Source organism: Hyla sarda, chromosome 3 (assembly GCF_029499605.1).
Source record: "Hyla sarda isolate aHylSar1 chromosome 3, aHylSar1.hap1, whole genome shotgun sequence".
Lineage (NCBI taxonomy): Eukaryota > Metazoa > Chordata > Amphibia > Anura > Hylidae > Hyla > Hyla sarda.
The window spans coordinates 132,127,629-132,140,962 of NC_079191.1; the positions used below are offsets into that span (position 1 = coordinate 132,127,629).

Below are 13,334 nucleotides of genomic sequence, written 5' to 3' on the forward strand. Positions count from 1 at the left end.
AATTTGGTTAACAAAAATGTTCCGTTGTATAGGACACTGTACATTAGTTGCAGATGCCTCAAGAAATTTGATAAGGTCTGGATGTCCTGGCTAGGCTAATGATAGGAGAGTCGGTGGTGCCCCCGGAATGGATCAGTTCTCCTGGGTAATATTCGCCTTGGAAGTGGTGGGTTACTCCGGGAGAGAGTGTGTGTGTGTGTGTGTGCGTGTGTTCCGTATGTGTTTATGTCTACTGTCTTGGTGTCAGGCCGGGCGCAGATCTTCTTGATTGTCTTTTTCAGTGGTGCCATGGTACTCTGAATTTACATTTGTTAATGGTGGTGGTTGGGGAGTTCTGTGCTTGCACTGTATGTTTTGTATTTCTATGTTTGTTTAAGAAAACAAAAGTTATAAATAAGAACTTTAAAAAAAAATTACTATTTTACCTTTCCCCAATTTCCGTCATCCTAACTCATCTGCCCTAATGTGTTTTCTCAAATGCTTCACTGTACATTAGACGACCCATGGTTTGTTCATGGACCCCCTTAGTCTCAGAATTTACACACATGGAGTCAGATGATGTTCCTGTGGTTCACTGGTTTTTATAGCACTGTAATGGGGTGTAGGCTTCATCAGTAGTCTCGAAGTCCAAATTCGTAATAACTGGTGTGGCATTCTCAACGGCCTTCTCACACATCTTCTTTAAGCAAGGCAAAACACAACACACAACAAAAGCAAGGATTATCAGGATTATAAGTATGGTTATTCCTATTTGGGCCAAAGTATTTTTCCACCCTCCCATCCAATCAAAGTACTGATCCCAAGGGTCTCAGATTTCAGAATTCTTTTTAAGTTCTACCGATAGGACTCCTAGTTTCTTTATGGCTATGGTTACTTTACCATTGGGTCCTGTTTTGGCTGGGATATATGTGCAAAAGGTCTCCCCAAACATTTTACATACCCTCCCCCCCCTTTTCCGCTAACACCATATCTAATGCTATACGATTTTGGAATGTCATAGTGGATGCGGCACTTAGTTGGTCGGCCCGACCTTTGAGAGCATCAACTGAGAAATGTATGAATCTCTTCTGGTTATATTAGATATAATCTAAGCAATAGAAATGCACCACGGCACTGAGGAAATGTAGGAAAACTGATCACCTGGTTAAAGTGGTTCTTGCAAATAGATAGTGGCGGTGCTCTGGCTATAACTGATACGTAGCAGTGAAATTCATATGAAGAAAGCAAAAACCGTCCACTCACCATAATCCATCTTCTTACTTTTATTGCTGCATAAAATACTCACACAAGTATACAAAGGGAGAGGGAGGGAGCAGGGGGTACAAAGGCAACAAGCTCCATTTCGCACTTAGCAAGTGCTTCTTCCGGCCATACAATTCACGAATTTCATCTGCAGGTATTGCAATTTTTGCAAATACAATATTGCAACTAGAAATTTTTGAATCGGTCCAATTTTTTTTCCAGTACACAATCTAATCGCTTGTCGATCTAAAAACAAAGTCTATGCACTGTTCTGTCCATGAGATTTCTTCTATGTGGGAAAGACGTGGCGACAATTATGCATGCGAATTAGGGAACATTTTTGTTCCATTCGCACCGGTAAAAATGGTGCCCCCGCCTATTGTCCCACATGAAGGAAAAACATGATAACACCCAGAAGTCCTACGCTTTGTGGACTCGAAAGAGTTGATGCCAAGGCAGGAGAAAGAATTGACATAACACTTCTGAAGACAGAAACACATTGGATCATTCTAACCAATGCTACGGGCCCTCTAGGGTTAAATGAGAGAACAGATCTAGCAATATGCTTCTGATATCAGGGAACACCAATCCGATACGTCAGACATCATGTGTGAAGGTGTATCACCGGTGAATGGTTACTTGTCTCACTTACCTGTATACCTATATTGCAGTTTCAAAGAAGGTTGTATGGCCGGAAGAAGCACTTGCTAAGTGTGAAATGGAGCTTGTTGCCTTTGTACCCCCCGCTCCCTCCCTCTCCCTTTGTATACTTGTGTGAGTATTTTATGCTACAATAAAAGCAAGAAGATGGACTATGGTGAGTGGCTGGCTTTTCTTTTCTTCATATGAATAATAGATGTAATTATTACAGTCTTGTTTATGGAAATCTGGGGTATTATATACTCAAATTTGGCTTTTACTTGATCATACACATGGGGTCAAGGCTCTCAGCAGGGCCTGCACGTTTACTTCAGGAGTATGGTTTGGGTTCCTCTGTAGGTTCGGTAGTGAAAATGTGTATGGGCATAAGAGCCTTGGCTAATGTGCATTCTCCAGTCCAATTCCCTTCTAATCGGGATCTGAGCTTCATATCCCCAAGTATCCCATCACTTACGGTAGTTAACATTTACTCATCCCACTGGCTAGGCCTATCCTTTCTATATTTTTACACCAAATATTCCTTTTCCTTATAACATTATCAACCACTAAGATGCTTATTTCACCCCGCTATTTGTACAGGACACCAAAGTTCACCCACTGATTCTCCTCATACAATGACACATCCTAACAATCCGTTGTGATTATCTTTTCCTCTGGAACAACCATGGCTATGTAAAGACATAGATTTAACAGTTATCAGAGAATATATCTTAGATACATCTATACGGGATCATCATATGTAAGCATCTCTTTCCTTACTTATTTTCTGACACACACTCAATTATGGGTTTAAGGAAATGGGTAACAAACACAGAATCTGAACTAGGCACAACTTTACAAAAGGTTCCTAGTTATATTCTTTACAGTATATATGGTTAGGAAATCAGTACAGTCAGACAAGGACATACTTATATTGGTCCACCTTAAGAAGTAAGATGAAGTCTACTAATAGGTCTCTGAAACAGGTAAGTTGATTATCGAGTGTAGTCAGGTACCTTTAAGTTGATTATGAGGCCACCCAATGTACGGACATTACTACACACATAGCTCCCTTCTGCTTAGTGTATGGGGCCATAAAATCATGGCTGTAAATGTTGGCACCCCTGAAATTTTTCAAGAAAACTAAGTATTTCTCAAAGAACAGGATTGCAGTAACACATGTTTTGCTATACACATGTTTATTCCCTTTGTGTGTATTGGAATTAAACCAAAAAAGGGAGGAAAGAAAGCAAATTGGACATAATGTCCCACCAAACTCCAAAAATGGTCTGGACAACATTATTGTCACCTTTCAAAATTGAAGAAAAATAAGATTGTTTCAAGCATTTGATGCTCCTTTAAACTCACCTGGGGCAAGTAACAGGTGTGGGCAATATAAAAATCACACCTGAAAGCAGATAAAAACGAGAGAAGTTCACTTAGTCTTTGCATTGTGTGTCTGTGTGCCACACTAAGCATGGACAACAGAAAGAGGAGAAGAGAACTGTCTGAGGACTTGAGAACCAAAATTGTGGAAAAATATCAATAATCTCAAGGTTACAAGTCCATCTCCAGAGATCTAGATTTGCCTTTGTCCACAGTGCGCAACATTATGAAGAAGTTTGCAACCCATGGCACTGTAGCTAATCTCCCTGGGCGTGGACGGAAGAGAAAAATTTATGAAAGGTCTCAATGCAGGATAGTTCAGATGGTGGATAAGCAGCCCCAAACAAGTTCCAAAGATATTCAAGCTGTCCTTGAAATGCTATGGCAGGAGACCCAGGAGGACCCCACTGCTGACACAGAGACATAAAAAAGCAAGACTACATTTTGCCAAAATTAACTTGAATAAACTAAAATCCTTCAGGGAAAACATCTTGTGGACAGATGAGACCAAAATATCATACCCGGTGGGTCCCGGTTGCTATAAGCAAACAGGAGCCCAAGGCTAATGCCAGAAATCGCTGATCTGGCTGATGTCTTGCATTTACCCTTTAGACGCGGGGATCAAACTTGATTGCACCATCTAAAAAGAAAGTAAAAATTGCCGGTTAGCTCAGTCGTGTTGTTCGGGACCGCCATGGTGAAATCGTAGTGTCCTGAACAGCTTGCAGGACGCGAGTAGGATCCCTACCTGCCCTATGGGGGCTATAACATTGCAAAAAAAAAGTGTAAAAAAAAAAGTTTATAAATGTGATATAACCCCTTCCCTAATAAACGTTCAAATCCCCCCCATTTAAAAAAAAAAACTGTGTAAATAAAAAAAATGAAAATAAACACATGTGGTATCGCCGCGTGCATAAATGTTCGAACTATAAAAATATATTGTTAATTAACCCCTTAACCCCCAAAGGACGTAAATGTACGTCATGGTGACATGGTACTTAACGCACCATGACATACATTTACGCGCCACCATGATCACAAGCACCGGAGCGGTGCTCTTGTCATGCCCGGCAGGTCCCAGCTGCTATCAGCAGCCAGGGACCCGCCGGTAATGGCGGACAACCGTGATCGCGTGAATGTCCCCCATTAACCCCTCAGATGCCGTGATCAATACAGATCACGGCATCTGCGGCAGTGCGGTACTTTGAATGGATGATCGGATCGCCCACAGCGCTGCTGCGGGAATCCGATCATCCAGCATGGCAGCCGGAGGTCCCCTCACCTGGCTCCGGCCGTCTCCCGGGGTCTTCTGCTCTGGTCTGAGATCGAGCAGACCAGAGCAGAAGATCACTAATAACACTGATCAGTGCTATGTCCCATACATAGCACTGAACAGTATTAGCAATCAAATGATTGCTATGAATAGTCCCCTATGGGGACATAAAAAGTGTAAAAAAAAATTTAAAAAAATTTAAAATAAAAAAGTTCAAAAATTTGAAAAATCCCCTCCCCCAATAAAAAAAGTAAAACGTTCGTTTTTCCCATTTGACCCCCAAAAAAGCGTAAAAAAAGAATTAATACACATATTTGGTATCGCTGCGTGCATAAAAGTCTGAACTATTAAAATATATTGTTAATTATCCCGTATGGTGAACGGCGTAAACTTAAAAAAAAATTTAAAAGTCCAAAATTGCTGCTTTTTTGTCACATCTTATTCCCAAAAAAAATTAATAAAAAAATTATAAAAAGTAAAACCTAAGCAAATGTGGTACTGATAAAAACTACAGATCATGGCGCAAAAAATTAGCCCTCATATCGCCCCATATACAGAAAAATGAGAAAGTTATAGGTGGTCAAAATAGGGCAATTTCAAACATACAAATTTTGTTAAAATGGTTAGATTTTTTAAGCGGTACAATTATAGAAAAGCATATAACATGGGTATAATTTTAATCGTATTGACCCACAGAATAAAGAAAACATGTAATTTTCACCGGAAAGTGTACAGGGTGAAAAAAAATCTTTCAAAATTTGCTAAATTGCAGTTTTATTTAAAATTTTCCCACATAAATAATATTTGTTTGGTTGCGCCGTACATTTTATGGTAAAATGGTAAGCCCTCATATGGGTCTGTGGATGGAATTATAAGAGAGTTATTTATGATTTTTAGAAGGCGAGTAGGAAAAAACGAAAATGCAAAAATAAAATTGGTCTGGTCCTTAACCCCTTAAGGACCAAGGACGTACCGGTACGTCCTTGGTCCTGCTCTTCCGATATAACGCGGGGTTACACAGTAACCCCGCGTCATATCATGGCGGGCCCAGCGTCATAGTGAAGCCGGGACCCGCCTCTAATAGCGCGCAGCGCCGATCGCGGCGCCGCGCGCTATTAACCCTTTAGCCGCGCGCTCAAAGCTGAGCGGCGCGGCTAAAAGTGAAAGTGAAAGTTCCCGGCTAGCTCAGTCGAGCTGTTCGGGATAGCCGCGGCTAATCGCGGCATCCCGAACAGCTGACAGGACAGCGGGAGGGCCCCTACCTGCCTCCTCGCTGTCCGATCGCCGAATGACTGCTCAGTGCCTGAGATCCAGGCATGAGCAGTCATCCGGCAGAATCGTTGATCACTGGTTTCTTATGAGAAACCAGTGATCAACATAGAAGATCAGTGTGTGCAGTGTTATAGGTCCCTATGGGACCTATAACACTGCAAAAAAAAAGTGAAAAAAAAAAGTGAATAAAGATCATTTAACTCCTCCCCTATTAAAAGTTTGAATCACCCCCCTTTTCCAATAAAAAAAAAAACACAGTGTAAATAAAAATAAAAATAAACATATGTGGTATCACCGCGTGCGGAAATGTCCGAATTATAAAAATATATCATTAATCAAACCGCTCGGTCAATGGCGTGCGCGCAAAAAAATTCCAAAGTCCAAAATAGTGCATTTTTGGTCACTTTTTATATCATTTAAAAATGAATAAAAAGTGATCAATAAGTCCTATCAATGCAAAAATGGTACCGTTAAAAACTTCAGATCACGGCGCAAAAAATGAGCCCTCATACCGCCCCATACACGGAAAAATAAAAAAGTTATAGGGGTCAGAAGATGACAATTTTAAACGTATTAATTTTCCTGCATGTAGTTATGATTTTTTCCAGAAGTCCGACAAAATCAAACCTATATAAGTAGGGTATCATTTTAATCGTATGGACCTACAGAATACATATCAGGTGTCATTTTTACCGAAAAATGTACTACGTAGAAACGGAAGCCCCCAAAAGTTACAAAACAGCGTTTTTTTTTCAATTTTGTCGCACAATGATTTTTTTTCCCGCATCACCATAGATTTTTGGGCAAAATGACTAACGTCATTACAAAGTAGAATTGGTGGCGCAAAAAATAAGCCATCATATGGATTTTTAGGTGTAAATTTGAAAGAGTTATGATTTTTTAAAGGCAAGGAGCAAAAAACGAAAATGCAAAAACGGAAAAACCTCCGGTCCTTAAGGGGTTAAGGACAAAATGGGCCTGGTCCGGTTAAGGACCAAGCCAATTTTATTTTTGTGTTGTCGTTTTTTCCTCCTCCCCTTCTAAAATCTATAACTCTTTTATATTTCCATCTACAGACCCATATAAGGACTTGTTTTTTGCGTGACCAATTGTACTTTGTAATGAAACCTTTCATTTTACCATCAAATGTACGGCGAACACCCAAAAAAATTTTTTTAGGGAGGAAATTTAAATGAAAACCATAATTTTGCACATTTTGGAGGGTTTTGTTTTCCCACTGTACACTTTACGGTAAAAATGACATGTATTCTTTATTTTGTGGGTCAATATGAATAAAATGATACCCATGGCTAGATACTTTTTTATTTTTGTACCGCTTAAAAAAAATCTAAAACTTTTTGTACAAAATCAGTAATCTAAAACCGCCCTATTTTGATCACCTATAACTTTTTCATTTTTCCGTATATAGGGCGATTTGAGGGCTCATGTTTTGCGCCGTCATCTGTACTTTTTATCGATACCCCGTTTGCATATATAAAATTTTTACATCATTTTTATAAATTTTTTTGAATAAAATGTGACAAAAAAAGCATCATTTTTGGACTTTTTTTTTTTTTTTTACGTTTACGCCATTCACCGTACAGGATTATTAACATTATATCGTGGTCCCTCAACATACGATGGTAATTCGTTCCAAATGAACCATCGTTTGTTGAAACCATCGTATGTTGAGGGATCCGTGCAATGGAAAGAATAGGAAGTTATACTCACCTGTCCCCGCCACTCCAGACCGTCACGCTTCCCTGGATGTCGCCACGTCCCCGGAGTGTCCCTGACGCTCCGGACGTCTCTGCTTCCCCGGGATCCTCGCTCTCCGTCGCCGCCATCACGTCACTACGCATGCCGCTCCTATTGGATGACGGGACGGAGTGCGCGGCGACGTGATGACGACGAAGGAGAGCGCTGGCGATGCAGGGGATCCCGAAGAGGACGCTCCGGAGCCCCGAGGACATGTAAGTGATCGTCACCGCAGCACATGGGGCACCATAAACGGCTATCCGGCGGCAGCTGAAGCAGTCTGTGCTGCCGGATAGCCGTTTATGCGATGGCCCCGACATGCAAAAGCATATGTTGATGCTACCTTCAACAAGAGATGGCCTCTGAGAGGCCATCGCATGTTGAAATTATTGTATGTCGGGGCCATTGTAGGTCGTGGGGTCAAACGGCGATACCAAATATGTTTATTTAAAAAAAATTACGCTTTTTGGGGGTAAAATGGGAAAAACTGACAATTTAAATTTTTATTGGGGGAGGGGATTTTTCACTTTTTTTACTTTTTATTTTTACATTTTTCAACTTTTTTGTTTACACTTTTTATGTCCCCAAAGGGGACTATCTATAGCAATCATTTGATTGCTAATACTGTTCAGTGCTATGCATAGGACATAGCACTGATCAGTATTACCGGTGCTCTTCTGCTCTGGTCTGCTCAATCACAGACCAGAGCAGAAGACCTCGGGAGGTGGCCAGTGCCAGGTGAGGGGACCTCCAGCCACCATGCTGGATGATCGGATTGCCGCGGCAGCGCTGCGGGCGATCCGATCATCCATTCAAAGTACCGCACTGCCGCAAATGCCGTGATCTGTATTGATCACGGCATCTGAGGGGTTAATGGCGGACATCCACGCGATTGCGGATGTCGGCCATCACCGGTGGGTCCCCGGCTGCTGCTAGCAGTCGGAACCTGCCGTGTATGACGCGAGCACCGTTCCGATGCTCGTGGTCATACACAGGGCGTAAAGGTGAGCGAAGTACCGCCAAACCAGGACGTACATTTACGTCCGTGGTCGTTAAGGGGTTAAACTGCATGTTCAATGGCGTACACGTAAAAAAATTCCAAAGTCCAAAATAGTGTATTTTTGGTCACTTTTTATACCATAACAAAAATGACAAAAAAAATTGATCAAAAAAGTCAGATCAAAACAAAAATGGTACCAATAAAAACTTCAGATCAGCGCACAAAAAAAGCTTTCGTTCCACCCGTTAATCGGAAAAATAAAATAGTTATAGGGGTCACAGGAGGAGATTTTTCAAAGTATTAATTTTGGTGCATGTAGTTATGATTTTTTTTAGTAGTAAAATAAAATCAAACATATATATATATATATATATATATATATATATATATATATATATATATATATATTGGGTATCCTTACGACCGTATGGACCTACAGAATAAATATAAGGTGCAATTTATACGAAAGCGGCACTGCGGAGAAACGGAAGCGGATAAAAATTACAAAATGGCTTTTTTTTTATTTTATTTTGCCTCACAAATATTTTTTTTCTGGTTTTGCCGTAGATTGTGTGGTGAAATTATTAATAGTTTTACAAAGTAAATTGTTGGCGCAAAGAACAAGCCCTCATATGGATTTTTAGCTGGAAAATTTAAAGTGTTATGATTTTTAGAAGGTGAGGAATAAAAAACAAAAATGCAAAAATGAAAAATCGCCAAAAAGGGAAGGGGTTGAATATAGATCATATACACGTTACATTCTGTACATGCAGCATCATACACACAACATACATACTGTACATGTTGCATACTGTACACGCATGCATCATATACACAAAACACAGATACTGTACACAATACATACTGCACATGCATCATATACACACAACAATCATACTGTACATGCATGCATCATATATACACAACACACATACTGTACACATTACATACTGCACATGCATCATATACACACACAACACACATAGTGTACACATTACATACTGCACATGCATGCATCATATACACACAACAATCATACTGTACATGAATGCATCATATACACACATACTGTGCACATTACATACTGCACATGCATCATATACACACAGCATATATACTGTACACATTACATACTGCACATGCATGCATCATATACACAAAACACATACTGTACACATTACATACTGCACATGCATGCATCATATACACACAAGGCACATAATGTACACATCACATACTGTACATGCATCATATATACACACATATTGTACACATTACAAACTGCACATGCATGCATCATATACATTAATGTACACATTACATATTGTACATGCATGCATCATACACATAACACACATACTTTACATGTATGCATCATATACACACACACACAACGCACACTGTACACATGTAAATTCACAGTAATAACACACACACATATAGGCACATTACATAGACACACAAATATGCATATATATATATATATATATATATATATATATATATATATATATACATACATGAATAAAAAAAAGGGTGAACTTGCACTCACCGTCCATGTAGTTCATTCATTCACAGGACTTCTGTGCGGCAGGGAGACGTTTAGATGACAGCGCTCAGAGGCTAACAGCAGTTTTCGCACACAGAAGCACACAGCTGTGGGCGAAAACGTCAGTTAGCCTCTGAGCGCTGTCATCTAAACGTCTCCCTGCCTCACAGAAGTCCTGTGAATGAATGAACTACATGGACGGTGAGTGCAAGTTCACCCTTTTCTATTCTTCTATTGGATGCCATTTTTACTTTTTTCATAACTTAGCACCCCGGCAGTAGTAATATTGAACAGCATTGGCCACTGAACACGAATGGAACTGTGCTATATAATAATTTATCAGGTCTGCTAATTTATGACTGTGCCTACTGTACTCTCTTACTTTTAGATATATAAATATATTACACACATACACATACATTTGCTTACACACATGCAGGGACACTTAATTGAACCATTCCCCATGTTGTACAGTCTCTTCTGGTGCTCTCCCCTGCTCACACTCACAGCCAGCACTGTGCTCTCTCCGACCCTCCCCCTACTCCTCCTCAGACAACAGCAGCCTGAGAGAAGAGTCCGGGGCAGAGGGGAGACACCGAGTGCAGGGGAAGCCCCGAGGATTGTAGTGTGGTAAAAAGAACGGCCCTGCTGCCTTGCAAGGGGCCCGTTCTTTTTACCACAGAATACTTCACATGTCTAAATGGCAGCTCTAGTAAAGAGCATATAAAAATAAATAAACAAGTGGCAGGGTAGGCCAGCCAGGCCCCCTTAAACTTAGTTTTTTCTCCGGGCCCCTGTCGGCAAGCCCACCATTCCTACCCTGATGGTGGCCCCGACTTTCTTTTTCACACGACTGTATGTAGAAACACACACATATATATATATATATATATATATATATATATACGGGGTCAGTACTTTCCTTGGGGAGAGGACACCTGTTCAGGTGTAACGGAGATTCAAGTTAGGCCATTTAGCACTCCGCGGGCATTTGGGTAAAAAAAATATTTAAATTAGCTCACCACACCACCTTCACAGGTGGTGTGTCCTGCAAAACAGCTCAGGCTTCATTTAAGAAGTCTCAGAACTGATTAGGATTTATGCCAAGCCAGAACTCTCTCCAGAAGGAAAGAGGACCCATCTGCAGACAGCTGTTTCGGGGTGTTTGCCCCTCGTCAGTACAGAGCAGGGTGATCTGGCTTGGCTGTGGTGAGAGGCCTCCCCGAGGAAAGTACTGACCCCGTTTAAAGCCACAGGCCTCTCACCACAGCCAAGCCAGATCACCCTGCTCTGTACTGACGAGAGGCAAACACCCCGAAACAGCTGTCTTCACTACGCAGGACAAGTGCTTTGCCTTCAATAGAGAGCTTTCTGGAGCTCCACAGTCCGATCTTAGAGTTCATCTTTCCTAGTCGGTCTTGCCAAGACTTAAAGGCCGCTCCTTCCTCCCCGAACCAGACTCCAAGAATTTGAATGAAGTCCAGCTTAACAGTAAAGGGGAAGAGGGCGGAAGAGGCCAGGTGCCATTCCCCGAAGAGCATGGCTTTCGACTTCCCGCAGTTGACTTTTGCCCCCGAAGCTCTGCTGAAGTCCTCGCAGGTCTGGACGAGTGCTGTCACCAAACGCTGGTCAGTGCAGAAGACGGTCACTTCGTCCATGTAGAGCGAGCAGTTGACCTCGTAGCGATCTGGTCCTGGTGCGGTGATCCCTCTGATCTCTCCATTTTGCCGGATAGTCTCAGCGAAGAGCTCTATAACACAAACAAAAAGAAGGGGTGAAAGAGGGCCGCCTTGTCTAACCCCTGAAAGGATGGAAAAGGGGTTAGTCTTCCAGCCGTTCACCAACAACGTGCTGTAAATATCAAAATACATGACGTTAACAAAAGAGCAAAACATGTTCCCCAGACCTAGCTTGCGCAAAGCCCTGCCCATGAATGCGTGGGAGACACTGTCAAACGCCTTCTCCTGATCCAAACTGACCAGGGTGACGCGGCCACGATGGTCCTGGATGGACCGTGTCTCTCACAAGGGCAAGGCTGTCAGCAATCCTGCGACCAGGAATGCCGCAGGTCTGGTCCGGATGGACGATCTGCCCGATGACAGATTTCAGCCTGTTGGCCAGCACCTTGGCGAGGATCTTGTAGCCCACGTTCAGGAGAGAGATGGGACGCCAGTTTTTCAGGTCACATCTCTCCCCCTTCCGCTTATACAAGATCGTGATCATCCTTTCCCTCAACGACGGAGGCATTTTGCCCCCCACCACCATCTCCTCGTACACCTCCAACAGGTCTGGACAGACCAGGTCACCCAGCGCTACATAGAGCTCGGCCGGGAGACCGTCACTGCCCGGGGTCCTGTCTGGCTTAAAGGATTTAGCGGCAGAGAGCAGCTCCCCCACCGTCAAGGGATCGTCCATAGCTGCCGCACCTGCGGGATCAATAACGTTAGTGATACCTGACAGGAACCTCTCGGCGGCTTCGGGGTCGGATGACTTGGGGGCGTAGAGGTTGCTGTAGAAGTCGGAGACGACCCCCACCACCTCCTCCTTGCCCCTCCTCATGTGTCCGGTCTCATCTCGTAGCTCAGTCAGGGGCATGTGGCCAGCATGGAGCTTCCTGAAAAAGAAAGAGTTACACTTCTCACCCTTCTCCAGGTTCTCCAACGAAAGATGATTCGCTTGGATTCCTCCTCAAAGTGCCTTTTAAAGCTCTTTTTGGTCTCCTCCAGCTCCTCCCTGACGTCCCAGCCACACTGGAGCAGGTCCTGCAGGGACCGCAGCTCGCGTTGCAGTTTCCTGAAGGGGCTACGGGGGGCAGGGGTGGGACCGGATGGGGCGGGAGGGGCAGGGGAAGGGGCGGGAGGAGCAGGGGAAGGGGCGGGAGGGGCAGGGGAGGGTGCGGGAGGGGCAGGGGAAGGGGCGGGAGGGGAAGGGGTGGGGGCTTTCGCCTTCTTACCCTCCTTGGTCGGCTTGGCCATCCGTGCTGCTGGCTCTGGAGCTGGGGCTGGCTTCGGTGCTCTCGCTGCCACAGATGCCCATGTTCTCTTCCTCTTCTTCTCTTCCTACTCACCTGTCCACGCCGCTCCGGACCAGGTCCTCACCGCTCCCGATGCTGTCCAAGGGGCTCCCGATGCTGTTCCGCTGCTCCGGTGTCTTCTTCGCGATCCTCCGGCTTCTTCCGCATCTTCTGCAGGGTCCGGGCCTCGCTTTCTGGTGAT

General features: G+C 43.2%; 1 protein-coding gene across 1 annotated transcript; it reads right to left on the reverse strand.

The window, feature by feature from the left end:
* Positions 1 to 571: 571 nt before the first annotated feature.
* LOC130360990 (uncharacterized) lies at positions 572 to 13,132 on the reverse strand. The gene is made up of 4 exons (XM_056563549.1): positions 13,073 to 13,132; positions 12,573 to 12,733; positions 11,433 to 11,869; positions 572 to 679 (listed from the first exon to the last, which is right to left on the reverse strand). Exons 2-4 carry the CDS (start codon positions 12,712 to 12,714, stop codon positions 572 to 574), a joined length of 687 nt encoding a protein of 228 aa, XP_056419524.1. The 5' UTR covers positions 12,715 to 12,733; positions 13,073 to 13,132.
* Between the last annotated feature and the right edge of the window lie 202 nt (positions 13,133 to 13,334).